Source organism: Anthonomus grandis, chromosome 7, assembly GCF_022605725.1.
Source record: "Anthonomus grandis grandis chromosome 7, icAntGran1.3, whole genome shotgun sequence".
Lineage (NCBI taxonomy): Eukaryota > Metazoa > Arthropoda > Insecta > Coleoptera > Curculionidae > Anthonomus > Anthonomus grandis.
This window is the reverse complement of record NC_065552.1, coordinates 16311466-16339405: the sequence shown is the minus strand read 5'-3', so window position 1 is coordinate 16339405 and position 27940 is coordinate 16311466. Positions and strand designations below refer to the sequence as shown.

At 33.1% G+C, this 27940-nt stretch overlaps 2 protein-coding genes across 3 annotated transcripts in view; one reads left to right on the top strand and one right to left on the bottom strand.

Moving 5' to 3' along the window:
* Positions 1-7816, top strand: part of LOC126738165 (N-acetylgalactosaminyltransferase 7) — a 58356-nt gene extending 50540 nt beyond the window's left edge. Inside the window, exon 10 of the mRNA XM_050443359.1 lies at positions 6899-7816. Within this exon, the coding sequence (XP_050299316.1) occupies positions 6899-7076 (178 nt within the window). The 3' untranslated portion in view covers positions 7077-7816. The remainder of the gene's footprint in view (positions 1-6898) is intronic.
* Positions 7635-24747, bottom strand: LOC126738164 (myogenesis-regulating glycosidase-like). Of its 2 annotated transcripts, none has more exons than XM_050443357.1 (14): positions 24614-24747; positions 24408-24539; positions 20772-20939; positions 20590-20703; positions 17563-17702; positions 17413-17500; positions 17163-17314; positions 16303-16459; positions 15773-15960; positions 15599-15711; positions 15409-15528; positions 15211-15352; positions 14941-15103; positions 7635-8038 (listed from the first exon to the last, which is right to left on the bottom strand). In XM_050443357.1, the coding sequence occupies exons 1-14, from the start codon at positions 24624-24626 to the stop codon at positions 7854-7856; spliced, it is 1875 nt and encodes a 624-aa protein (XP_050299314.1). In that variant the 5' UTR covers positions 24627-24747; the 3' UTR covers positions 7635-7853. The 2 variants fall into 2 exon arrangements, with proteins under 2 accessions (XP_050299314.1, XP_050299313.1); XM_050443356.1 differs by having other exon boundaries at positions 24408-24551; positions 24614-24709.
* Positions 24748-27940: the final 3193 nt, after the last annotated feature.

Sequence of the window (27940 nt, the reverse complement as noted above, 5' to 3'; positions counted from 1 at the left end):
TATTAACAATATTGTTGAATCAGGTTTATTGAGGTCTGGGTTTATAAATTAGAATTTACTCTGGAATTTAGATTTAAACTGATGTTTTGTTACTTTCCCAGATCAAAATTAAAGCATCTCTGCATCACATGTAATCCGCTTTACTAGTGTCACATTGATCTGGGTAAATCTGTTCACTGCAAATTTGCCAAGTATTTGGGCTGCAGACTCGATGGTAATTACACCTAGGAAATGATTAAAGATATAATCAAAACACTTTTTTCTTAAAATTTGACACCAAAGTTAGGAGGTTTAAGACATAGGGCTATTTGAACTCTCGTTTTTAAATTCCACAAGTTTTCTCCCGATTACCATCTTATTCTGAAATCATTTTCTTTATACTTACTGTGGGAATATTTGATTCTATAAAAAGCTTATGGTTGCCCATATTTGGGATTTGGTTAATTGGACAAAAATACAGGGTGATGGTTGATGGTACCTTAGACGTTTACGGAGAACGGAAAATATAATTTTTTTGAAGATTTGGCATCATGGGTTTTAGCTGGTGATCTAACGATTGGAAATATTTTTAGCGATACAGCGTTGCCGCTTATACCAAAAAGTAGTAGCAACTTCGTTATTTTAAATGGAATACCCTGTATATTATTTTATTTTCTAATCCGGTATCGCTTTATGATTGTTTTTGTAAAAGGTGTTTCTATACCTATTTTAAGTGGTCCGAGAAATTAATTATTTTCTTTATTTTTTTACCAAAACATAGCTCCAAATAAATTTTTATTACTGCGGCACTGGAACGCGCAGAAAATTGAAATTATCAGCGTAATTTACGCAAGTATTGTACATTAGTCTTCACTGTAAGAATTTGTTCTACATTATACTTAGTGATTTTACCCCTAGATACAAAAATTGTGAAAAACGCATTTATAACATATTCTAAAAGAAAATTGAAATCCCTTTCTAACCTGAGGTATCATGTAATCACTAAGTACTTCGGCTTCTGAAATAAAAGCAAGTTTCTGTAAAATTCTGAATATTTTTACATATTTGCCTTACGCGGCCATGAGAGGTCATGACCGAATAATGCTATGCTATTGACGTTTGACAATTACATTTAGTTAATTAATAATAGTAATACCAAAAATAAAATTTAATCAAAATGGAAAGCAATAGTTATTTAAACGAAACTTTGATTAATCTATTATTTATTATTCATGGACAATGTGACAAAATTATAGCAATAACATACCGAAAGTTCAACGAAATGTACCCTAATTTACAAAAAATTGATAAAAGAAAATTTGTGCGAATACAAAATAACTTTATACAATTTGTTTCATAACTTATTAATTTACAATAAATGTTCAAAATGATTGTCATTAACTTCTAAGCACTTTAAAATCCTGCGTTGTACAGCATATGTTGTCGCTGCTTGTATTTCAGAAGGATCTTGTTGATCAATGCAATTGATAAGTTGTTCATGTTGTTCCTGTTTACTGTTTACCGGTGTCTTGTATACGCTTCAAATTACCCCAAAAGTAAAAATCAAGTGGTGTAAGATTAGGTGATCTCGCAGGCCAATCTCATGGTCCCAACCGCCTAAACCAGCGGTTATCGAATTTCTCAAATAACTCACGTGTCACCTCCTCAGTGAAATGAACGGGTGCTCCATCCAGTTGGAACCAGCAAGTGCGATAATCTTCAAGCGTTAAATTTTCCAGAAAATGTTCTACTACTGAGCGCAAAATCTGAAGGTATTTTTGGGAGTTTAATGAACCGTCGTAAATGAAAAAAGCTATTTGATTGTCTTTTAGTAAACAAAAAACATTAAAACTAAATTTTTCTTGCAATCCCATTTCCTTAACCGTATGTGGATTTTGATTAGCCCAAAAATTTTTATTTCTTCTATTAACCGATTTACGGCGAAGGATAGAATTAAAACTTAAAATTTTTAAATTATATATTTTAATTATGAAAACACATTACAGAAACACATTGTGAAATCAAAAAAGAAATAAATCTGCTACTTTCTGAAATAAGTGGTGTTGCGTAAATGCATCAACGGCCTATAGTGTTAAGTGATATTGCCGAAAACAGTCAGCGTGTAAATAAATAGTGCAACGCTCACCAATATAAATTGTTTGACTTCTACATACACGACATCTTCTTCGGGAGTCAGTCCTACTGATTACATCTCCAGAGTGATCAACCCTCACTTCACTGGGTGGTTCTAATGGAAGTGCTCTAGCGACAAAGTTCTTTGTTTTTAATAAGCGTACGGCGATGAATGATTTAAAATTCAGTTGTGACATTTTATTGTGATTCACCGTGTTGTAGAGTTTCCAGGAATTGACAAGAGTACTGTCTATTGTATTTTTAAATAGTGGCCACCACCATTTCTTATCCATCACACCGATTCTATAATTTGCCACGCCATTATCATGCAAATCTACTCCTCCCATCTATTTATTATATCTTGAAATTACAGCTGGTTGTGGGATTGACACTTCTTTTTTCGATTTTCTATTATATCTTTTAGCAGAAGTAAGAGGTTCTATATGATAATGGGTACTAATTGCTAGACTTCTCTAGACACACTTGTGACAGGCAATTTCAGTTATTCGGCCGGTGATGCGAGAACGCAACAGCATAATTTATGACCTAATTAGGAAAACTCTGGTTCAACTAGGCCCCGGTTTTCAATTTTATGGTGTAGTTTGGAATGTAATTAGTGTTAAAAAATACAAAACTTTGAAAATAAAAACATTAAATAGGAGTATATGATTTTTGAAAATGTGCGGCCATATATAAGAAAGAATCCGGCTTTTTAAAAAATTCGTACAAGAAAGCAAATGAAAAAAATGGTTCAAATTTAATTCTGTCACTTTTGTTCAACCTTGCGTCAATGGTACCAGCCCATATTTCAGGCGAAAAAAGCACTATATTTTTGTAAATAAATCATTAGAGCAGTGTTGCGTATACGCATCACTGGCCTAAATAGGTTAAAAATACCTTCGCTAGAAAACTTTGCTTTATCTGTCCATATTATTTTTTTTAAAGTTTGGATCCTCTTGAGTGCGTGTCTGAGGTGTCTCACAATATCGAACGCGACGGTTGGTAACCATCCAGTTTCAGCTGATGTACTTTGGAAAATTTAAAGGGATGCATATTATTGTCGTCCAGACTTTTTTGCACAGAATAATAAGTTAGGCCTAAATCATCTGCTGCACTCCGGATGGAAGCTTGTGAATATGCGTGAAAGTAGGCTAAAACTCACTCAAATTCACGATGTTGTCCTCATCAGACGTTACAGGCTTGGGTGAACTTGTATCATTTTTAAATTGTGAACCAAATTGTATAAAGTTAATTTGGTTTCGCATAAATGTTCCTTTAGTAATTGCATAAATGTTCCTTACCAATTTTTTTTTTAAATTGGGATACATTTCGTTGGACTTTCTGCATGTTGTTGCGACAATTTTGTCATTGCCCATGAATAATAAATAGGTTCTTGAAAACTTCATTTAAATAACTATTTCTTTCCATTTTAATGAATTTTTAGGTCACTATTTAAAAAAAACACCCAAGCGTATTTACTATTAATCAACTATCAAACATCAATAGAATAGCATTGTTGCATCATGACCTTTCATGGCGACCTAAAGCAAATATGTCAAAATATTTTTTTTTTTTAGAGAAAATTGCTTTTATTTTAGAAAACGAACTACTTAGTTATAGGAACATGATACCTCGTTAGAAGGGGATTTCAATTTACTTTTAGAATATTATATAATATACAGTGTGTTCCAGTTTAAAAAATGCACATATCAGAATTTTTGTATCTAGCGATAAAATCACCAATTTTTAATAACCCTGTACAACGTAGAAGAAACTTTTATAGTGAAAACTAATGTACAGGGTGTCCCATTTTGGGTACTTTTGCGGGGTATCTCCGTTATTTTTAACGTTGGCGTGATGCGGTTTTCGCGACAGTGTGCTACTTTTTCGTGAAAATAACAATGCCGTTAACAAAAATTCCAAAGCCCTCTTAGTTTTTAAGATATAGGCCATTTTTGAAAGTTCGACATTTTGGGACCCCCCTTGTATTTCGGTTATTCTTTAACTTATCGAATATGTAAAAAAACAGTTTTATAGATTTTTTTTCCGTAGAATGCAGTGGCGTAGATTATTTTTTTTTAATATTTAAATATTTATCTGTTTTCGAGTTATAAGCCAAACTTATGTTTTTTTTTTAATGAAACACCCTGTATATCTATGCACTAATAAATTTGTCTTCTTCTTACCTTAATGGTATGCACTTTTTTTTAAGAAACATACAAATAAATGACAATTTTCTAAAATTAAGGACATACATTTATTAGTAGGCCATGACTCTTGTTGATAACAAAACAAAAGTCAACTAAATGTCAAATATTTATATTACGAAAAATATGATATGTTGGTATGTTTTATACAAAGTAACGAAAATTCTGAAGAAGCTTCGGCGTTATATTTTCAAAGGTAAGTAAGCGATAATGGGTACTAAAATTTAAATTACGATTATAAGTTTGTGTTTGTTAGATATCCAGAGAGGCGACAACCCTTTATTGAGATATTTGCTCGCTTAAAAGCAAATTTAGTAGTTTAGAACACGGAACCTTTGTTCGCCTGCGTCCGAAAACCTATAACAAGGAGAATAGGGAAAGAAAAGAAATAGATGTTTTGGGATATATTGAATGTGATAAATTGTGTGTCAAAAACTAATGCTCAAAGGATCCTAAAAAAATACAAGTATCCTCCGTATAAATTTAGTATTGTGCAACAGTTGCATCCTGGCGATGCTGAGCGCCGAGCACTGTTTTGCCGGTAGTATCTACAATAAATCGAAGCTAATGATTTGTTCGGCAGACTTGTTATTTGGTCAGATGAATGTTTTTTTTCAAGTGCGGGCATTTTTAATCGTCACAATACCAGGAATTGGAAAACAGAAAATCAGCATTTATTATTCGAAAGGGCACAACAGGGACGTTTTGGAGTTGGGGTGTCTTGTTTTATTTTGGGCAGAAAAATAGTTTATCGGATTTTTGTAGGAGGTCTTACAGCACGTAGATACCTAGAAATCCTTGAGGAAGTTATTCCTGAACTACTAGAAAATATTCCTCTAGCGCAATATAATGCAGTTTACTTACAACAAGATTCAAGGCTAGTAAGGGAATTTCTTGAAAGTAATTTTCCGCAAAGATGGATAGGTACCAACGGACCTGTAAGATGGCCCCCACGATCTCTAGATCTTTCAATTTTGGATTTTTTTTATGGGATCTACAAAATGAAGTGTATAAAACACGTTATGATGGAATTGCCGAACTTCGAGAGGCAATTAATTTAGCCTTTCAAAATCTGCGAAGGAGACCAATGTTTCTATTTAATGCCATTGAAAGAATCACAAAAATGTGCCAATTTTGCATTCGAGAGAATGGTCATCATTTTTTTTTGTTAAATACAGTTGAGTTTTTTGTTTTGTATGTTTTGTTGCTTTATGCTACAAAACAAGCTTATGTTGTAAAAATTGGAGCTCTACTGTTGTAGTGTATTTTTTTTAATAATATGCTTTTGTCTCAATAGGTATATTTTGATTGCATCCAATGAATTTGCAATGAATCCAATTCTTTGTTAGTGATTTGTGTAAGTTTTATCTTTGTTATTGTTATTCATGGCCTACTAATAAATTTATGTCCTTAATTTTAGAAAATTGTCATTTATTTGTATGTTTCTTAAAAAAAAGTGCATACCATTATATATTTTTGAAAAGGTAAAAAGAAGACAAATTTATTAGTGCATATATATACAGGGTGTTTCATTAAAAAAACATAAGTTTGGCTTATAACTCAAAAACACTAAATATTAAAAAAAAATAATTTACGCCACTGTATTCTACGGAAAAAAATCCATAAAACTGTTTTTTTACATATTCGATAAGTTAAAGAATAACCGAAATACAAGGGGGGTCCCAAAATGTCTAATTTTCAAAAATGGCCTATAAGATATAGGAACTAAACTAAAAGGAATATATAGGAAAAACTAAGAGGGCTTTGGAATTTTTGTTAATGGCATCGTTATTTTCACGAAAAAGTAGCACACTGTCGCGAAAACCGCATCACGCTAACGTTAAAAATAACGGAGATACCCCGCAAAAGTACCCAAAATGGGACACCCTGTACAATACTTCCGTAAATTACCTTTATAATTTCAATTTTCGGCGCGTTCCAGTGCCGTAGTAATAAAAATTTATTTGGAGCTATGTTTTGGTCAAAAAATAAAGAAAATAATTAATTTCTCGAAAACCACTAAAGTTAGGTATAGGAACAACTTATACAAAATCATAAAATGATAGCGGATCGGTAAATAAAATAACATACAATTAACATACAAAAATATTCCAATTGAAAATAACAAAGTTGCTACTATTTTTTGGTATAAGCAACGCTGTATCGCTAAAAATATTTTTAATCGTTATATCACCAGCTAAAGTCCATGATGCCAAATTGTCAAAAAAATCCATTTTCCGTTCTCCGTAAACGTCTAAGATACCATCAACCATCAATCACCCTGTATATTATTTATGGTGTCATTTGTTCACATTGTTAAGTGGAGACAGTGCTCCGTTCTACTCCTTGTTATCGTTGTTATGAGTCGCACAAAGTTTTTAGGTATATCTTTTGACCATTGGCATTTGTATTATATTCCTGAATTAGTTTTACTCTCAGTTTTCTTGTTCACAGCTGTGTTTTCAGCTTTTTATGACCTGACTTAATAACAGACAAAACTGGTTTTGCTAGTTTAAAGACATCCATCAGACTTTTTCTCAATAATACTATTAAAAATGATATTGTATTTTTTTAAATAGGTTGGGGACAGTCGACGGCCCATGGCTGTACGACGAATCCACTCATACTCTAATGCACAGGGTACACAAGAAATGTATGGCCCTGCACCCACAAACGTCACATCTCTCATTAATGCCCTGTGACGTTAATAACGCATATCAACAATGGCAATTCAAGCAGCTGACTCCCAAGTGGTAACTATGGTGATTAGTTTTATTTTCCTGGTTTTCAAGATAATTTACTGTTCTTCCATGTTTTCTACTGCCTGATGTGTTTTTTTTCTTTAAAATGGATGTAAATATTATTGTTAAATTTTTTTACCTTAAAAAAACATTATGTTTGGGCTGAATATTATATATTTGGTATTTTATACGCTGACTTAATCTATATCACGATTAAGACTTACCCGGTAAGTTAACTTGCAATCATTAGGTATAAGGGTGCCTTTTTTCTATTCAAGGACCTTTTTTTATTAAAAAAAAATTAAAATACAAATTTAAAAACTTTGTTACCTAAACTTCGTGCCTCTTTTTTATAACATAGAATTTTGTTTTCTGAAAATTCTGGTAATTTTTCTCTTTATGAGATTAATAAGAATTAAAGCATTTCTTGGTTATTCGAAATTAGGAAATATTATTTGTAAAAAGTAGATAATGAATATTCGTACTTAACATTTGCAGTAAGGTTTACGTTTAGCAGCTCCGGTGATAAACACGATGTCTACAATATATGAACCATAAATAATAAATTGTAAAATAATTTAAAGATTCTGAATATGTCAATTTATTATTGCATCGAGCTTTTTAAAACAATTGAAATGTATGACTATTAAGTGCTAATCCAATAATATAATTTTACTGCAAATGCGATAATTAATGATAATAAGTTGTTATAATTTAATTAAATAAGAATCTTACAATAAACGTCGGTTATTATTGGCCTTGCATTTTTACTTCTATATTTTAAATAGAATATTTATTCCTTAATAAACCAAGGTAGCACATTAAGTGGTGCGTTATAATTCAAGGTAATTGGTCCATCGTATGTGGTAGTTCCGTCAGTTCCATCTAGCCAAGTGCCATTTGGAAGGTATACAGACCTCGCAGTTGCGCCCTCTTCCATTACGGGTGCTACCAGGATGGAGTCTCCTAGAAGATACTCTGAAAAATACCATAAAATGCTTAAAATATTAAATCGCTTTAAAAATTTTTTTTGGATGATAAAGTGGTATAAAAGTTGACTACTTGCTATTGGATCTGATAGGTTCCACGTCTTTGTATGCTTTTTTGAGATGTCTTAGTTCCTTTCTTTATAAATGAAAAACCATTTAATATATTACTTAATAATAATTCGATCGAAGAAAAGATTCTTACATATAACCTTAAATGTGACAAAATTTTAATTATTAAAATTTAATGTAAATTTAAATAGCCTACTTTTGCATAAATTAATACCAAAAAATAAATAATTATTATGTGTTTTTTTTAAATGAACATACTCTACTTTTAAATGAGTCCCTTCACCCTCTGAATATATATATAGATATTGATAAATTTAAAATAAATAAAAAGAAGCAGTTTCTATCAATTCTTTTTAAAAAGATTTTTCTAAAGCAATATATTTAATTCCAACCTTGTGATATTAAATTAACTTATAGACAACCCCGGTAGAACCGTGGGCAAAGTGTTCACGATGCAATCGTGTAGTCTCGGGTTCGAATCCTGGCAGGGGCATGGTTGTTTGTGTTTGTCTTACAAAAAGAAAACGCTCGTGGTTCGGAACCCACGTTAAACTGTAGGTCCATAATAAACAACAAGATTGGGCGGCCGTCAAAATACGACTCGAGTCCATTGTAATTGAGAAAGAAGGAGAGTCTCGAGTCGACCGAGGTATCGGACGGTTGACCGCGGATAAATAACGTCGAGTATTCGGAATACTTTAAAGTACTGTGATATCTATTTAGTTGCATATTTAAATAGGATTAGAACAAAGACAATAAAAAAAAGCCAAACAACAACAGAACATCCTATGGGGGGGGGGGGGGGGGGAGGGCGGATATTTGGGGAGATCAGAACAAGGAAGGAAATAGAAGACAGCTTCGAAAGCAAATGCAGTTCAGAGGTCGATGGTAATACCACAAGCAGCAGCATCAAAGAGGATGACACTACGGAGAAAAAGAAAGAAAAGCAAAGGAAATTGGCAGAAAGAGCAGAACGGGACAAAGAAAGATTAGAGCGGTGTAAGTCTGGGGATCCTATATCCGGGCAGTTCAAAAAACCTGTCCAAAAAGACCCTACAACAAGTAAGAACCCCATCAAACCCACTCAAAATCTCTTTTCACCCCCTCCCCTCGGTAACTCCAAGGGTGTCCGGGGAATTGAGCTTCCGCTCCAAGTGGAGAAAATGAAGCAAACGACTATTATTAACGAACGGCTCCAGATTGAGATTCAGGAAAGGGAGGCTTTGATCATTAGACAACAAGAATCCCTTGAACAAAAGGAAAGAGAGGTTGAACTTTTTGAAAAAGCCAACTCTTTCTTAAAATCTCAGGCAGAATCAATGCAAATAAAAATTGACAATTTACAAAAAGAAAATCGTATAGAGAGCAGCTTTCCTCCCTGAATCTCAAATTGGAAGAAACATTGAATTTCAATAGGAATTTGGCGACTAATAACGCAAATCTAGCTAATGAACTGGCAATGTTGAGTAGTCACAACCAGAGAGAAGAAGAAGAGCTAAACTCTAGAAAACGAATGCGCAGCACGCAAGCCTCCTCACCTGACGGCGCCCAAGGGACGCCAGATGTTGAGATGAGCATACGGTCACAAAATACAAATAGTAAAATTGATGACTTCCCAATGTCAGGCACGAGCCGAGAGTCTAATAGTAACCCTCTTCAAACACCACTTTCCAATCTGTCACTTTTAAACCAAAACAGAGCTAAGCCTAACCAGGATAACAACGCGGTCAAAGTTCCAAAGATAGTATTAAAGGATACGACAAATTGGGTGCAAAAGCACAAACACATGTATAACAAAATCCAGTTGAAAGAAGTGAGAAGGGACAGGATGGGCTTGGCTCTGTTCCCTAAGACATCTCAGGACCATAGGGACCTTACTAAGCTTCTCAGAGAAAATAACCAAGAGTACCATTTGTTCTTTTTGGAGGATGATCATAAGCTTAATTTAATATTGAGAGGATTCGATTATAACATTAATTTATCTGAAATAGAGGACGAAGTAAAAGCGCTGGGTTTCACCCCCTTCGAACTGGGCTGGTTTAAGACTGGTCCAGGGCGAAGGAGGGAAACCGACTTGACCAGGTTCCTTTTGCCTAAAGAGCAACAAAAAATTTACGAAGTGAGCTCACTCCTAAACATAAGGGTCAGGGTCGAGAACCTTAAGTCAAAAACCCGAGAAGACACCAGACAAATTGGGCAGTGTCATTGTTGTCAGGGGTGCGGTCACTCACTCAGCAATTGCAATATTGCGCCAAGGTGCCATAAGTGCAAGGGAGCACATTTCTACAAGAATTGCGATAAGGAAATGGATAAACCGGCTGAATGTTGCAATTGCGGTGGGGACCACCCTGCAAACTACTGGCAGTACCCAAAGAACCCAAACTTTGTCAATAGTCAGAAAAAAAAGGCTACGGCAGCGTCATACGCGGAAAAAACTCTACCCGACCGCGTTCAGGGGCCAGAGCCAAAGAGGGGGGTGGCCACGTCAGCAAACATCGATAGCGCGGGGAATAACCCATTTTTCTATTTATTGAGTCTCCCCGAAAACGAACTGAATCAAAAAAATGGTAACCTCCTCAATAAGCTTAACGTCCTAAATAGTAATCCAGCGGTAAAATTATTGCTCCTAGGTGCAAACTCGTAGACTGGGGGATTCCGTCAAATGCCTGAATACTGTTAGTTGGAACGCGCAGTCGCTTTACTCAAAACGCATCCGAACTTTGTGAGTTCTTAAACGATAACAATATTGACATAGCGCTGATTCAAGAAACCTACCTAAGACCGTACACTAAACTCAAAATACAGAACTACAAAGTTTATAGAAACGACAGGCCAAACGTAGTGGGCGGGGGCACGGCAATACTAATCCAAAGAAACATTACCCACCAAGAAGTACCGCAACGCAATAAGAAGACAAAGAGGTTCTCATCATCTCAGTATATAAGCCACCATCTCAATACTTAACAACAGAAACATTAGACACTTTTTTTAGAGAAGATACCCCCAGCATAGCGGCGGGGGATTGGAATGCAAAAAATAGAAGCTGGGGATGCGTAGCAGAGACAGCAGCCGGGCGCACACTGGAAAGATACTTAAGTGAAAATACCATACAGGTAGTAGCACCAAAAGACCCTACACACTATCACCATACCACTCCTGATATTCTAGGTATAGCTGTCACAAAAAACTTAAGCCATAACATTGTGGTTGAAAATATGGACTCCCTTAGTTCCTCTGATCATACCCCAATCCTAATCACTGTAGCTCAAACCTCTATGCAAGATCCCTATCCTAAAAAAACTCACCAACTGGGAAATGTTTAAAAATATACTTGCAGAAAATCATCCAATCCCAACTCCAAGCTCTATTGAGGAAATAGATTCCTCAATAAAACAATTAACAGATGCAATTACAGAATAGTTTAATTTAGCAACCACTAAAATCTCAATCGCAAACACCCACTCCATAGTCTTCCCAATGAGAATTAAAAGGTTAATAAGAACAAGAAACAGACTAAATAAACAGGCTAGACTGCAAAAAGACCCAGAGGCAAAAAGAATTGCGAATAATCTTACGAAAAGAATAAAAAACGAAGTCTTCGACTTCAGAAATGAAAGATGGGGCAATTTTTTAGAAGAATTTAACGATGGCGATGAAGACAAATCAAAATTCTGGAAGGTTTCAAAAATACTGAGAGGGAGAACAAAAACAAAGTTCCCGCCTATAGAAAACCAAGACGGTCTCCTAGTATAATCGGACTGGGATAAGGCGGAAACTTTTAACAGATCATTAACAGAACAATTTGACCTAAACAATATACCAGATAATCCCGAATTACGTGAAGAAATAAAGCTATCAAACGTACAAATCGAAAACCTACCACTAAACGCATTACCAAACTACAAAAGTATAAGCCTACAAGAAATAAGAGATGTAATTAAAGACCAAATGAATGAGAAAGCACCAGGTCATGATGAAATAAACACTCACTGATGAAATAAACACTCTTGGACATAAAAACCATTTATAACAAATGTATTAGCCTGTGCTATTTTCCGGACGAATGGAAAAAAGCAATTGTGGTAGTAATACCTAAACAGGGTAAAAACATTAAAAAACCGGAAAGTTACAGACCCATTATTAAAAATTTCCTGAAAGACAGGGAATTTACCGTTAAAATAAATGGAACTATCACCTCCTATAACAGGATAAGAGCGGGAGTTCCCCAAGGCTCCCCGCTCGCACCAATTTTATTCAACATATACCAAGCGGATATTCCAAAAAGGACACACTATTCGCAAATCGCATTATTTGCGGACGACACTTGTATCTTTGCGAGCTGTAAAAATTTAGTCCAGATATCAGGGTACATGCAGAGTCATCTAGATAAAATTATAGAGTGGGCAAACAACTGGAAAATCAAAATAAATAGTAACAAAATAGAGACCACTCTAATAACAAAAAAGCATGACCGCAACATCCCAAATTTGACAATTTCGGGCACGCTGGTCCCCTGGAAAGATGAGATAAAGTACCTAGGAGTATATTTCGACAAAAAAAAACTTTAAAACGCACATTATAAAGCACATTAATTCATGCAATGGAACCATTCATGCGCTTTACTCCTTTCTCTGCAGGAGCAGTAAGCTCTTTTTGACTAATAAACTAATGGTCTATAAACAGGTTCTACGTCCTAAACTGCTTTACGCCTCAAACATTTTCTGGAATACCACGAAGACGAACATCAAAAAGCTTCAGGTGTTTCAGAATAAGTGTTTGAGGATGTTCACTAATGCACCCTTCTTCAAACCTGACTGCAAACTTGATACAATTCAAGAATACATAATTAAAAAAACATTCAAAGTTCAAGGAAAAAGTCAGAAGTGTAGACTACTCCCTAATAAGAGAATTTCTCCTGAGACCAAGAGAAAACCGGCCATAGAAAGGCGTAATGTGATATTAGCCGCCGAATTCAAATATGACCAAAACAGTTCTTATAGTATCTAAGTTTAAATTAAAGGACTGAGATCGTTCAGTCCTCCGCCCGACTGGCTCAGGCTTTGTTTTCTCTGCGAGGAGTGGGGCTCAGGCTCTGGCTCCGCCCAAAGATAACTGGCAACCTTTCCCCGAAGCCTAATTACTCTTTCCTATCCTGAAAGAAGTTAAAAATCCTTTAATCCAACCTCAGCACCCAGATGCTACAGAGAAAAGTAGTATAGGAGCCAAAAGTACCATAGCTCACAGTTGCAAGTGAGAAGACCGGCAAGAGCAATAACAGCTAGTCCGAAAGAAACCAGTGTAACAAAGGAGGAAGAAGAAGAAAAAATTAACTTATACTTTAAAAATATATAAAAAAAACGAAAATTGGATTTATTATTTAAATAAAATTTCACAAAGAAAAAATTAACAACTTGATAATGAATGTATTTCAAGTCTAATCAAATTTTTGTCGCAAATATAAAGTCCCAAAAAATATACTGCACTTGGAAAATTTCGTTAGTTAATAACTAATAAAAAAAAAACGAAATGTCTGTAGCTCTTATTAAAAAAAATAGCTTTATTTATCTTTACATGGTAAGAAATAGCTAAAATGGAATGCAAACAAATTTAAAATTATATTTCTCGTAGGTTAAATCTTTATTAGTGCACTGTTTAACTGTAATAAATCACTAGAATCTACATCTTCTATTTGCAAGCTTATATATAAACAACATCCCCTGCCATTTCGTATGTTCTTGAAGAATAACTAAATTTAAGCTATTCTCAATTTAAGATTAATCAGCAATCAATAAATCCAATTTAAACGCACAAAATCTTTAAAATCTTTGCTGGGTTTCTTCAGTTAATAGGTTTTGCACTGCCTGATAAGGTGCTCATATTAGAACATCTTCAAGCTTAGAGCTAGCAAGTCAGTAATATTATGATATATTATTGGTATTGCTATTCTTCACTATGGTGAACAATAATACATTATAGTGAACAATACATCCCCTATAGTAACCAACGCTATAATAGCTGCAATGGCTCAAAAAAAAAATTATGCATCTTGGAAGACTTAACTGTGACATTATTTAAATGATCTCTTAAGGATAGATTTTTTTCAAAATGACTCCTAAATCCTTTACTTTAGTTACATATTGCATTAATTTACCATTAATACTATAAAAAGTAACACACGTTCTAACACTCTATGAGAACTAATAAAACAGAACTTTGACGCATTTAGAACTATTCAGTCCAATAATAGCAGTAAATTTTAAAAACTTGCTCGAATTGTCCAGCCGTTGGTAATTGACTGACAGACACATTTTTGTTTAAGGAAAGATAGAAGAACATGTATTATCAATTAAAATATTGGTCATACTTTTGTCACAAAAAATACTAATTTACACTTTATTGCAAAGAATGATATCTCGTTTCAGTTTTCTATTATTTTTGTGTCAAACTGATTACACAGATATTCTGGTTTATCTTGCTGTAATAGAATAAATAGTATAATTTATATGCGAATAGTGACAGTTTTCGAATTGAATTGAATGCATCTTGATATTTTGAGATCGACTATAATTTTTTTCTAACAAAAGTAAACATATTTTGACGTTTAACTTTTCTGACAAAAATAACTTTAGACCTGGCTATAGAATTTTTTTATCAACTAGGTAAAAACTATTGGTAAACATTACCCGGATTTGGTTGACCGTTTTCCCATAGCTATAAAAAGTCAAACTTTCGATGTCCGTGTTATGAAATTCATACGTGAGGCTTTATAGCTATACAAATCATGTAAATCTTTAATATGTAAATCTTTAAAAATAATCTTACCGTCATAAGTCTGCAAAGCAATTTCATCATCTGGTGCTATCCACCAAATTGGTGGGTTAGCTGGTGTTTGATCTCGAACTGTCCCTTGTAGAGCTGCTATGATTTGAGGACTATATTTTTCATGTAGTTCAATAAAGCTCCTTATTATTTCGGTTCCATTAAGCTGAAAAAAATAGTTTATAAATTTATAATATGTGTCTTTTAAGGGAAGTGGTTGAAAACATTTAAAGGTTAATAGTTGATTTTAGATAGTTCATTAAAGAAAATTACCTGTGCATCTTCAGAAAAATCCCATGGTAAATAACTAAACTGCATTGAAGGCATAAATACTGTAGCTTGAGTCCATCTAATCAGTAGCTCTAGGGTAGGTTGAGCTCTGTAGCCATTTCCACCGATCATATCAGGTAACACACTAAATGAGTATAAATATATTGGATATTTAAATCTACAATATATTTATTTACTTACAAGCTATATCCAACCATATTTAGCTGTAGAAGGGTAGTGACTAATGACTGCAATCCATCGTCTAATCCCCATAGCGAATCTTTATCAATCATTCGCAAAAATATACCATAATTTTGCGTTCTAAAAATAAATAATTCTGAAGATAATAACACAAATTACTTTACTGGAAACTGTTATTTCAAAATGTTACCTAAATGCCGATCTCGCTTCAATAAGATTGCCAAACTCCGCGATAGTATCAATGTATCTTTGGCTAAAAATATTTGGTACCAACTCAGGATCTTCATTATTGTAAACAGCAGGCTAACAATAAAAAATTATTTACTAATAATTTTAATGCAAAATTGGTTGATTCAATTACTACCTGAGCAACATAGTCCGTCTCCCCGGCATCAAATTTAAAACCATCTACACCGGGATCTTGTAGAAGTTTTCTCAGCTTCTCAGCATACCATTCTCTGGCATTTTCTTTGGTAAAATCGATTTGACGTGCATCATTACTCTCCCACCATACAGTTGACATATTTCCTTCTGTATTTTTTACAAAGTATCCTAAAAAGAATGTATTATTGCATAGAACTTATTGAATTCAGAAGATATACATGTATATACATGTATATTCTTTATAAATAAGATGTGCATTATTTTTAAGAAAGTTCAAGAAGTAATATTTTAAATATTTCAACTTCTCAAGTAGCAGTGGAAACCCTTTTTTTTAAGTATGTAGCTCTTACTTTTTAATAAAATCACTTTAAAATTTCATGTGTGTATCAATACTTTTTAAGTAAATAATTAACAAATTTGCTTAAAGATAGACATTCTTGTTCTGGACTTAATAGAGCAGCTCTTATAACAAACATCATATTAATTTACGCAACACAAATTAAACCTTACCATTTCGTTCACCTTCCTCTACCAAGGCAGTACAATCAAGGTTTACAAAAGGAGCAGCCCAAAGAGTAACTCTAAAATTCTTATCTTGTAAATCTTTGACTATATTCGAAATATTGCCAAACTTGTCAGGAATAAAGACTCTGGATCCAAAACATGTCTAAAATATGAAAGTTTATAAGAGAATAACGTAAAATTAATCTAGTGTGTTCTCGGTGGCGATCAACGGTAATTGTCATTTAAATTGAAAAAGCTTCTTAAGAGTTTGGGATATATTGACAATCTTAGATTAATAACAGGTATAGAAGAGATTAAGATTATTGTGATTACCTGAGTGCCTGAACTTGTGCAATTTAACTGATAATTAGAGCTTCATATACTAATAATTTTGAATTCAAAATCGGCATGCCAACGTACGTCGCTTCGAATTGGTGAACGCGCCGTAAAACTCCGAGAGAGCGAATGACATAAATCCCGCTTGCCCTCCACGTGGTATTATATTTGTTATGACTAAGAGTATTGACTAATATTGAAGTATTCAGTGACAGGGGTTTCCGTTTCGTTTAATATGCTTTTAGGTTTGTATGTTTAATGTTCTATGATTTCGATTATATTAAATGGCACACGCTGGATATTTTAAGTATGAAGTCAGACGAAGAGAATAAACATGATAAGAATGAAGCCATGATTTATTTACAACTTAGTCCGCCTTACCGATGACTCGTAGCGTAGATTGGATTGCAAGATAATAGATTTTTCAAAAAAAAGTTACTTAAGTTCCGTATAATTTTAAAGATGTTTTTTTGTATTTCAGTAAAGTGCTAAAAAAGTGTTGAGCCTATAGCTTAAAATATTATTATTACCTCCCACTGTTCATCAATTTCAATCTGTCCTTTAAATCCATGGTTTAATATATCATAAGAAAATTCTCTAACCATATTTTCGTCAATGTTTTTTTTGTACTTTGCCCAAGTCGTCCAGATTGGCTCGCTGATCATTTTCTCATTGGGAATATCTACAAAAAAAATATAAATATGACGGAAAATGTATTTAGTTTGACTATGGAACTAGTCTGATTTAAAAAATATTTAATATTTAAAACTAATTACTAACATTGAGGCTTTAACCAAAAGTTCATAGCAGCATATTTATGAGCAGAAACTGGATCATCCATAGCTATAAGGTGGTAACGATGTATCAACTAAAAACATATATATATAATAATACTGTTTTAAATAATTATTTACATTTTATACATCCTACCCTCTCTCTGCCTACATAAGGTCCCTGGTTTTTCGCTATAAAACAGGCCTTTTCACCGAGGTTTTGGTCAACAAACAATGGTACCCGTTCATCGATGTATATAAATGCGCCAATAGAATTTAACCAATACCTTTCGGGAACTAAAAGAAATATAATATTTGTATAATATATAATATATGTATACATACAGGATGTCTCAACTCTATTTACACACGATTTTTTTCGCCCCTGCATATAATATGAAAAAAAAAATTAAATAGAACGCCTTGTACATTTTACGAAATTTTTACTCTTTATTCAATTCTACATCAAAAATTTATAATACACTAATACATCAAATATTGATGGTTTTCGAGATAAGTTAGTAACTAAGGATCTATGTTAATAAAATAACTAAAATAGCTTACCTACCTTCTTAAGTAATTTCATCAACAGTGTCAGAATAATTTTAAAATAACTAATAATTAGAACAGTTACGGTTTTTTTTTATTAAAATGCCTTCACTTTTTACTGCTTATGATTATGTAGACATGGTGTTGATATACGGTGAATGTGAAAAATTCTTGAGATGCAAGACGGCTATATCAGGAACGTTTTCTAGAAGGCCCAACGCCATCGCACGAATATTCGAGAATGTGGAAAGAAAAATTCAAACTGGTGATTTTCAAAAAATTCAAATCGTGCTCGATCCGTAAGAATTGAAGCGATTTATAAATGTCCTTGCACTCGTGGCAATGCAATCCATAGTACGTGCCATCTCCGAGGAGATGAATATATACCGAGAAGTTCAGTGCAGCGAATTCTGAATAACCACGCATACCATCCTTTCAAAATTCACTTGGTGCAATATTTACAGCCAAACGACTACCAAAGAAGATTAGAATTTATAGCCTTTGTATCAAATCAGTTACACGGTGAGCCAAATTTTTGAGGAAAAATTATGTGGAGCGACGAATCACTATTTCACAATAATGGAATCGTAAATCGTCATAATTATTATTGGTCGACAGAAAACCCACATTGGGTCCGAGAAACTACCAGAATTTTGATAAAATAAATGTGTGGGTTGGACTTCTAATAGTCGAATAATTGGACCATATTTTTATGAGGGCATTGATGATGCACAAACCATTACATTACAACCATACAACCCCATCAAAGTAATCGTCCATTCTTCTCGAGTCCGAATTTAACTTAATATTGACATCAAATTGAGATTTTTTATATCAAGATGAAATTAAATTATGTAGTAAGTTTTAATTTTTTTTTGTGAAAAAAACTATTGCCGTCAAAGTACGAATGACAAAGACATCCATTCGTTTTTCTACAAGGAGCTTATTGATGTTTTGAAAAGGCTTGACAACTAAGTTTATCAATTATCTTCTATTAGGGATATGGTCTAATAGTATATGCACTAAAGTCCCGTCTATCTGATGAATCCAGTTAAAGTTTGGACTAATAGACAGCCGACCTCGGTAGCACCGTGGGCAAAGTGTTCACGATACGATCGTGTGGTCTCAGGTTCGAATCCTGGCATAGGCATGTTTGTCTTAAAAAAAAACAAAGCACTTGTGGTTCGGAACCCACATTAAACTCTAGGTCCATAATAAACAACAAAATTGGGCGGCCGTCGAAATACGACGCGAGTCCATTGTAATTGAGGAAGAAGAAGAAGAAGACTAATAGACAACAATGCCTAAAATAAGTAGGAAAATATAAGAAGACATTGTTTTCCACGTAGTTGCATTTGACACAGATCTAATTATTAATAAAAACTAATCATTAATTAGCCAGTTTTCCAGAAGTTGAAGCGTCTCAATTTTTTTGCATTTTTGAATGCATTTGTTTTCAGAAAAATTGAATTAATAAGCATTATTGTCGGAAATAAATATTGGTGCGAACAGAACTTCTCCATTTTTATATCATCTCTTAATTATTTTAAGACAGCTAGTTAGTAAGGGCGGAAAACCAGTGGCGAAGCGTGAACTTTTTTTTCGGGTAGACAAACAATAAAAATCGTTAATTAGAAAAAAATATGTCTTCAATATTATTCACTTTAATGAAATACAGAATGAAAGCGCATGAAATATTAACTCAAAGAGAAAAATTATGTAGTGATATAAAAAAGAAATAAATAATTACTACTAGCATAAAAAGATAGATAGATAAAAATAAATACTACTTACAAAAAAACATAACTAAAATACAATTGCCAATATCGAACAGTCGTTCATAAATAACCACTAAAAAACCGTTTCTATACACCCAAAAATAAAAATACTAATTATTAAATTACTATAGCACGCGCCCCCACCAAATGCAGACAAAACTGAAGATGTATTGCGGCTGACCAGATCAAGCGTGTCCATAAACAATAACCCTCAACAGCATAATAAAATAGCTGGTCGACTTCGATAGACAAAAGCTCGAATGTCTTCCCCGCGAATAATTTTTGCATACGTAATAGGCTGAATGCGGCCGGACCTCTGTAGCCTGCTTGATGCGTATTTGGTTCGATATGCTCCAAATTTCGGAAGACAAATATGAATGTGTCTTTCTGGGGCTCGTATACATTAATTGGGTGTCAGCACTGTATTTTTATCTTAATCGGTGCGGCAGGCGGGGTGCGCCTTCGGATTAATCATGTTTAGATACTATATAATAATAGTAAGGATAGCAACTACGTTCTGTGTTATTTTTTTAAAATTTTAATTCAACAACTACATGAAATAATTACGTGATAAATTAATGACAAATAACTGGATAATTTTGGGTAGACAGTGTCTACCTTGTCTACTCGTACGCTTCGCCACTGCGGAAAACCGATCGCAATAAAAAGACGTATTTGTTCTTGTATGGGGTAGGTAATGCTAACACAATGGACATTCATACCCTCAATCAGATAATATAAAACTATTTTTAAAAACTTTTTCAAGTTATCTGAAAGTCAAATCAAATTCTATCATAATATTGATTATTCTTAATTTTAAACCTGAAAATTATATTAGAATGTTATCTTGGACATACCTGCAAAGTTGCTGGCTTTCCTGAGAACGTAGGGATCGTTTCCGCTTAATTGTAGCTTTTCTATTGGCCATTCTTGCTGATAGATTTGAGGGCCTCCATACCAATTTAACGTACCTTAAGTAAAATAAGAAATAGCAACAAAAAAACAGAGAAATTAGACTCTTATGGCTTTATATGATTACCTTTTTGTAGATTTAAACAATCCGTTATCACCAAACTAGTATTGTTTGAAACCCATTCAATTCTAAATCCATTATCAACATCGATGATCGTAACTTCGTAATCAACGGGGCTATCATGTGTAAAGTCAAAGCCCGATCCTATGGTTCCCGTCATTTTGGAAATATTTTCTAAATTGGGGATCGGTTATTACTTTTTCTTTTTTTCATACAAGTTAATTTTTGGAATCTTGTTTCCTATCGAAAACAGCTTGGAGAAGTTACGGCTTCGAATATGAAAATTTAAAAAATTATCGGACCCGGATTCTACTTTTATTTTCAGGATAACATTTAAACATACATTTCATTACTATAACTTCAACTCCTTAGCGGGGGCGACACATTTAGATTCACCGTTATTTTTTTTCGAACGGGGCGTATGTTGTAATACGTTGTTTGAAAGAGCAATCATATTTTGCTAAAATGGTGCTACGCTTTTTATATTTGAGCTACACCTTTAACAAGATATTAAATTAAATTTCATTGATTTTTAAAAATGTCTGCCTACCATTTCCATACAAAACTATATCAACTCTGTGAAGTGTTCCTGGACATTGTGAAGACGATCGGGAGTTGAATTTGAAAATCTATGGCACCTAGCCTAGAACCTTTAGATTTATGGAACGCTATCACGCATCAACGCCATTACGCATCACTAATAAGTGCCATCCGATATTATTTAAAATGTTCTAGAATAGTTGATGTATAGATGTAAACGGCGGCCACGTACTAATCATTAAAATTCAAATTTAAAAAAGAAATTTCAAAAGATATATCGCAATATATAAAAATAAGCGGAATGCCGCCTCCCCCAAGAGGTTGAAAGAAGGATAACGATAGAATTTATGTATACATATTGTAGCATTTTATTTTTTTTGTTGCTTTTATAATGTCATAATTTAATATTGTATAAATATAGTACTGATCTCCATATCTAGTGTAAAGTGTCTAATTCATGGCACTGGAAAAAATTAGTACTCCTAGATGGCGTTAGCAGTTCTTCGCGTTAAATTTTTAAGCAATTTACTGGAATCAGGTTGTTTTTCTCTCTCTCTGACTAAAGTGATTTTCCTATCCGTCTGTCTTTTGTCATTGGTCACGGACGCCATGCTCAAGAATCAATTTTTGAGGTATCGGCATTTTCGATACCGGGCTGTTGTTGCCATTGTTTTTCCTGTTACTTGAATAATTTTTCTTTTCGGATTAGATTGATTTCCGTACTCGCTGCAACTTCAATTTAATTCTTAAATCTTGTAAAACTGGGCCTGCGTGGGATTATCTATCAAAGAGGTACCCAGAAATTGCGTTTTAGCTTTCTTTCCAAATGGTGTGGTCTTCAGATTAACAAGTTCAATTGCTCGAGGTTGGGATTCGACCTCATAGTTACCTCATGGCAACATTAGCCATGTAATGTAAAGTAATGTGTAAACAATGTAAGATTTGTTTTTGTTGTTTGGATTTTGGGACTAGTCATATTAATTAATTTATATTATTTAATGACTCCTTAGTTTATTAATTCTTGGGTAAGATCCGTAACTTAATCCGCTTCTCCGGTTGTGCCGGTTACCGTTGCCATAACTCTACAATTTCTCAAATTTGCTTTGGTTATGAAACGCGGTTCCTGAAAAATTGGTTGCAAATATCAACCGAAACGACCAATAATTTTTTTCGGTACCCTTCGGTTTTTCCTACGGATGTCGTGAATTAAACGTATTTATTATTTATTGTATTCTGAGTTCAATCTACGACATCCGGAAATCCTGTGTTTATAGATTATGTATTGATTTGATTTTTTCGTGTTTTTTTCCTGTTTATGAAATTTGATCATTTAGTTGTTTTAATTCATTGCATTTAATACACTTGTATTGATTGCAATTTAACTCCAGGACTTGATCTTGATATAATGGAGGTATGTATTTATATAATATTTTTTTCATCACTGCTTAGGAGCAGGAGCTCAAATATACCAACAGCATTTGCATTTGCATTAATTATGGGTATTATAAATATTAATACCTATAACACAGAAATAGAGTTTATAACCTAATATCAACAAACGAAAACAAGACCAACGAGAAACCAGAGCGTTTCATTTCAAACCGAAATTTTCTCAGGAACCGTAAAAATACCGCTTCTAACCGATGATTCACCAAGGTTAGGTTACGGAACTTACCCCTTGTCTAGTGATTAAAGTTCTTTCTTGGCAATTTATAATGTAATGCAATCGGCCTATCTACCTAAATAATAATTTATTCAATTCCTTTTAATTTCGCTCTCCTGATTTTGTTACAGTATTGTATGTAAGCAACCGCACTGAAAGGTATGTTTATTATTAATTGATTTAGTGTTGTACAGTGTACTGTGCGGTAGGTTGCTGACTTGGGCCAAAGGGTAGTTACGTACTAGCAGGTTATTGATTTCTTTTAATATTTTATAACTTCGGTGCATAGAGTTTTGATTTCAGGGGTTGTGTTTTTTACAAGAAACTGTCTTATAATTCTTACATCAATTATTTATTCAAGTAAAAGATTAAACAACGAACATTGACCAGTATTTGCATATTTTTATAATATAGTGTTGTTAATAATTGAAGCTTATTTTGTGTTTTACTAAGTGTTATATTTCTTTATATCCTTTTGTTTGAACCAATTTGCAAGGTAAAGATTCTTACAACTGCACTTTAAATAAACGCACCAAACTGGATGACGCCCACAATTTAAAAGGTAAGCATCTCTAGACTAGAATAATTCATGCCAATCCACCACCAATTAATGTTCTCCAAACTAATAAGCTGCCGTTATTGCTCTATTTTTACTCTATTAACACGTTGACTGCCAGGGTCGATTTTTCGATTGACATCCCGCGCCCAGTTGCCTAACGTGGAATACTAGCTTTGACGAACTTTACAGAAACATGACATAAATGAACGTCACTGGCAAAATATAAGACTACTTCAATGAACAAACGATTATTAGAATTGTTCAAAGTCTTTATGAGATGCCCAAACACAAACTGAATTAGTCTTCACTGCTTATGAGTGAAGTTCCATGCGTAAATAACGTATATGTACGTCATGGGCGTACGGTGACAAACTAACACGACGTTCAGGAACGTCATGGGCGCTCAACGTGTTAAAGCCTTTTAACATCAGTCAATCTTTATCAAAAGCAAAAATCTAATAAAAAGTGGTTACAACATATCCCGCTGAAAATCAACATAAACAGATCCGACGATTTTTTTCAATTACCACATTTAAAGCCGTAAACGTTGATAGACTGTTTTTGATAGGCCACCCTTAATAATATTACTCTCAAAAAATTGTTGGTGGCCTTAAAAAATCCGAATGTATAAAAATGTGTTTTTAATAATTCTAAATTAATATTTTTGATTATACTTTAATTTGGTAGTATAATAAGCTTAAGTATAAATAATTAACTTATTAATTACTCTATTGTTATTTATAATCGTAAAATTGTAATCTTAAAAAATAGTATTTCTTTTATATTTTAGCCTTCAAAACCCTTTCGTATTTAGCTTTTAAATATATTAGATATGATTATATTAGGAAGATGCATTACATGTTATATAAGTAATACTTACGTCTTTTCAAGTCAAAATTTATTCCATTTGTGGTGAAATCCAGGTAAAGATCAACAATCCCGGTGCCCATTTTTCTACTTGGTGTACCTTGGCTTTTCAAAATCAGACAAACCAAAAGGAAGAAAGTTTTACCTTGACGGAATGCTTAGTTAGACAAAAGTTTTGGTTGTAGGAATATTAGAAATTAATACAAAAGTATTACTTACCTTTTTCTAACATTTCGATTAAAAAATCGTAAACAAACCTCCTTTATGAGAAGGCAAAACTAAAAATTAGACTATGAGAGAAGACTAAAGGTCTCCCTAATCAATTTTTTATTAAAATAATTATCTCAAGGAGCATACTTATCTGAGCATAAGTATTTTGTTTTTTGCACCATGAATACGTATTTTAGTTTATAATTACGCGTTTTTTTGTATATTTTTTAGCGAAATATGTAAAAATGTTCAAAGAAAATTCTTCTCTGTTGATCAAGGAAAACAATAAATGAAAACACATTCTTGAAATTTTGTGTTGTTATTTAATTAAATATTAAAAATGATTTTTGCTATTTGAAAAACAATAACATGACGTACTTTCAAATTCTTCACGTTCATTTATAAATTCCTAAACTCATTCCTAAACTATTAATTACTGGAGTTACTCTAGTGACTCAAGCTGCATTTTGAAACCACAGATTTTAGGTAACACCTGACAAAAAGAAATCAAGTGGTGTTAGGTCCGGGTTTCTAGGTGGCCATTCACCCCTTTCTATTTTAGGGGTGTATCTCACCTCTAAAATAAAATATTGTATAAATAATAAAAGGATTGCAGATAAAGGTAAGATAATATGATCAAGAGACGTGGACGTTGAGTTATTTTACAAAACGCGTGATGCGAAAATTTCACGGCGCGGTTTGGGTTTTAAAGTCCGTTTTGGCATCCCTTCCTATCTCATCCCAATAAACATTTGCCGCAACTTATAGTAACATACAAGATATATAAGGGTTGTATAAAGGTAACAAAGATATATAAGCAAGTTTTGGGGTTTTATAAAATTACTCTAGTAATATTTTATGTTTATAGTGTTACTGTAACCTACAGATATACAATGGGGTGATATAGCGTTTTCCATCACTAATTTATAAAACTTTTGGTAACCGTTACTTACGGTAATTTTAAAGAGTTTATATAAGGTTTGCCGTAAGCCTATTTATATAACTCGGTGACCTTAGTTATATAGAAGTGTTCTTGTTTACTCTTATAAAAGTTAGTGTTTTTCAAATTAAATTATATCACTCTTAGTGATGGTTGTCCGCTTTATAAAACTTAATAAGCTTTGGTAACACATTTTACCCTTATATACCCTTAATGACATAACCTTACAAAAATCAAATAACCAATTTATTTTTTTACTTTATTATGATGTAAATAATAATAAGGTAACTAGGTACCTACTTAACAAGCAAAAATTAGTTTATAATTGTTCCTATTAAATATGAGTTATAATTGGAAAAAACTATTATCACTCTGCTCTTCCATTGCACTAAGTTCGAGGTCAGCAGCTTCATACGACAAGAATGTTTGTCTTTTCTTGGTGCAGGGCTGAGGAATCCAGTCTGGCTCAGGTCTTGAGTTTCCATCTTTTATTATTTTAAAGAGAAGAGTCTTCTTTTTACTCGGGGGCCAGTACAGAGTACCATCTTTTTCCCAGGCCGTCGGAACAATCGATAGAAGGGGACCTTTGGGTCCAGGCTCCCTTGTTTGTACAATTTTAAAAGACATTGCTTCACAAAATTTACTTTTTATTGATTACACAGCAGGGATTTTCTTTTAAAAACAGTTATTAAAATTTAATTGTAAATAAGTCTACTGTATGACATCCGGATCTATAATAAAAATATTCCACTTGTTTTTTTTTTAAGGTGAGTAGTGAGAAAATATACTTAATTATGTTAAACATTACTTTAGTTAGCTGAGGTCTCGTATTTATTAGGAAAAAATCAAATTTGGTCAAAACTTAATTATTTGAAGTAAAGTGAGTGTCTTTAATTTTTCTATTCGCGGCACGTCTTGCGTGCCTGTAGTCATAGGGTTATGTAAAGGTGTCTTATAGGTCGTTAAGTTATATACCATCACTAATAGTTATTTAACAGCTCTTTGAGTGACATAATGCTTTCGAAATGGTATATAACGTTACTTAGACTTCCGCCATGATTGTTTTGAAAAAAAACATAAACATAAAAAAAGAAGTACCGAAAAATCAATATATTTCACATATTTTGTAGAAATTCATCACGATTTTACTATTTATGGTTCAACTATTTCACAAAACAAAGGCACCCGACAATAAATTGTGTAATATTAAAAAAATTAAAGGTTATGATTTCATTAATATCTAAATGCAATATAAAAAATACTAGGTATTTTGATGGCCCCTATATTTTTTCAAAGTGAATTAGTTACATTTACAGTAAAAAATCATTCGCACATACATTTTTAGATACAAATTACTCTTAATTCCATTATCTCAAGGTAATAAATTATTTTCTGTCTCCTCCATTTTTAATTTGTTATACCTAGTATCTCATGATTCTCATGTCACCAAAGTGATAAGTCATTGTATTATTGTTTTTGAGAGGCAGAAAAGAACCACAACGGTATGCCAATGTGTATAACAGAGAAAAAAACATATTTATATTTAGAAATATCTGACAAGACGTGAAAAAGTGACAAGTAACATATTACAGAAAATAGTGATAGAACTATTTTGAACACTCTTATAGGCAAAGTATTTGAGAGTAACCACAATATTTTCAACACTAGCTTATATCGCTTAAGTTTTTTAAAGGTTCTTCTGGTAAGTTTTATAACGGTTACGGAAATAGTTTGGTTACTGTTGACTCACAACACCAAGTATGGGTTGCCGATGCCCTTATAAACTCCCCATTTAAGCTCTTTAACAGGTTTATAGGAGTAACGGAAATATTTCGGTTACTATTTATATAACTGTAGGGTATATAAGGAAGGTGATATAACAGTTGCGACAAATATTATAAAACCAAAAATGTTTATTGGGATATAATGCCTCCATCAAAAACAGAAAACCGTAATATTGTTATAGCCATGAATTCTAGAAGAAATCTCAGGACATTTAACGGATAGTGGTGGAATGCGCATTATTTATTACGCTCACAAAGACAAAATAACAGTACAACATAACCTCGGAAAAGCAGGCTGACGTTCCTACATAGGACTGCGTTATACTTAGAATATTGAAAGACTAGAATTAGTATACAACAACTTTTTTCGAGTCCAACATATGCACAGAGGCAAGGGGGTGTTTTGTTTACAAACATATTCATCGATTCTCTGTTGTCAAGCATTAAGTTTACAAGCATTTTCAAAAGAGGAAAGTTTCAACTATTTATCAACACATATAATAATATTAATTTAACTTACTGATGTTATATTTTGGAATTAAAATAAAAAATAGAAATAGATATATGTTATTCTAAACGTAAAAATAACATCTTCAAAGTAAAAAAAAATTA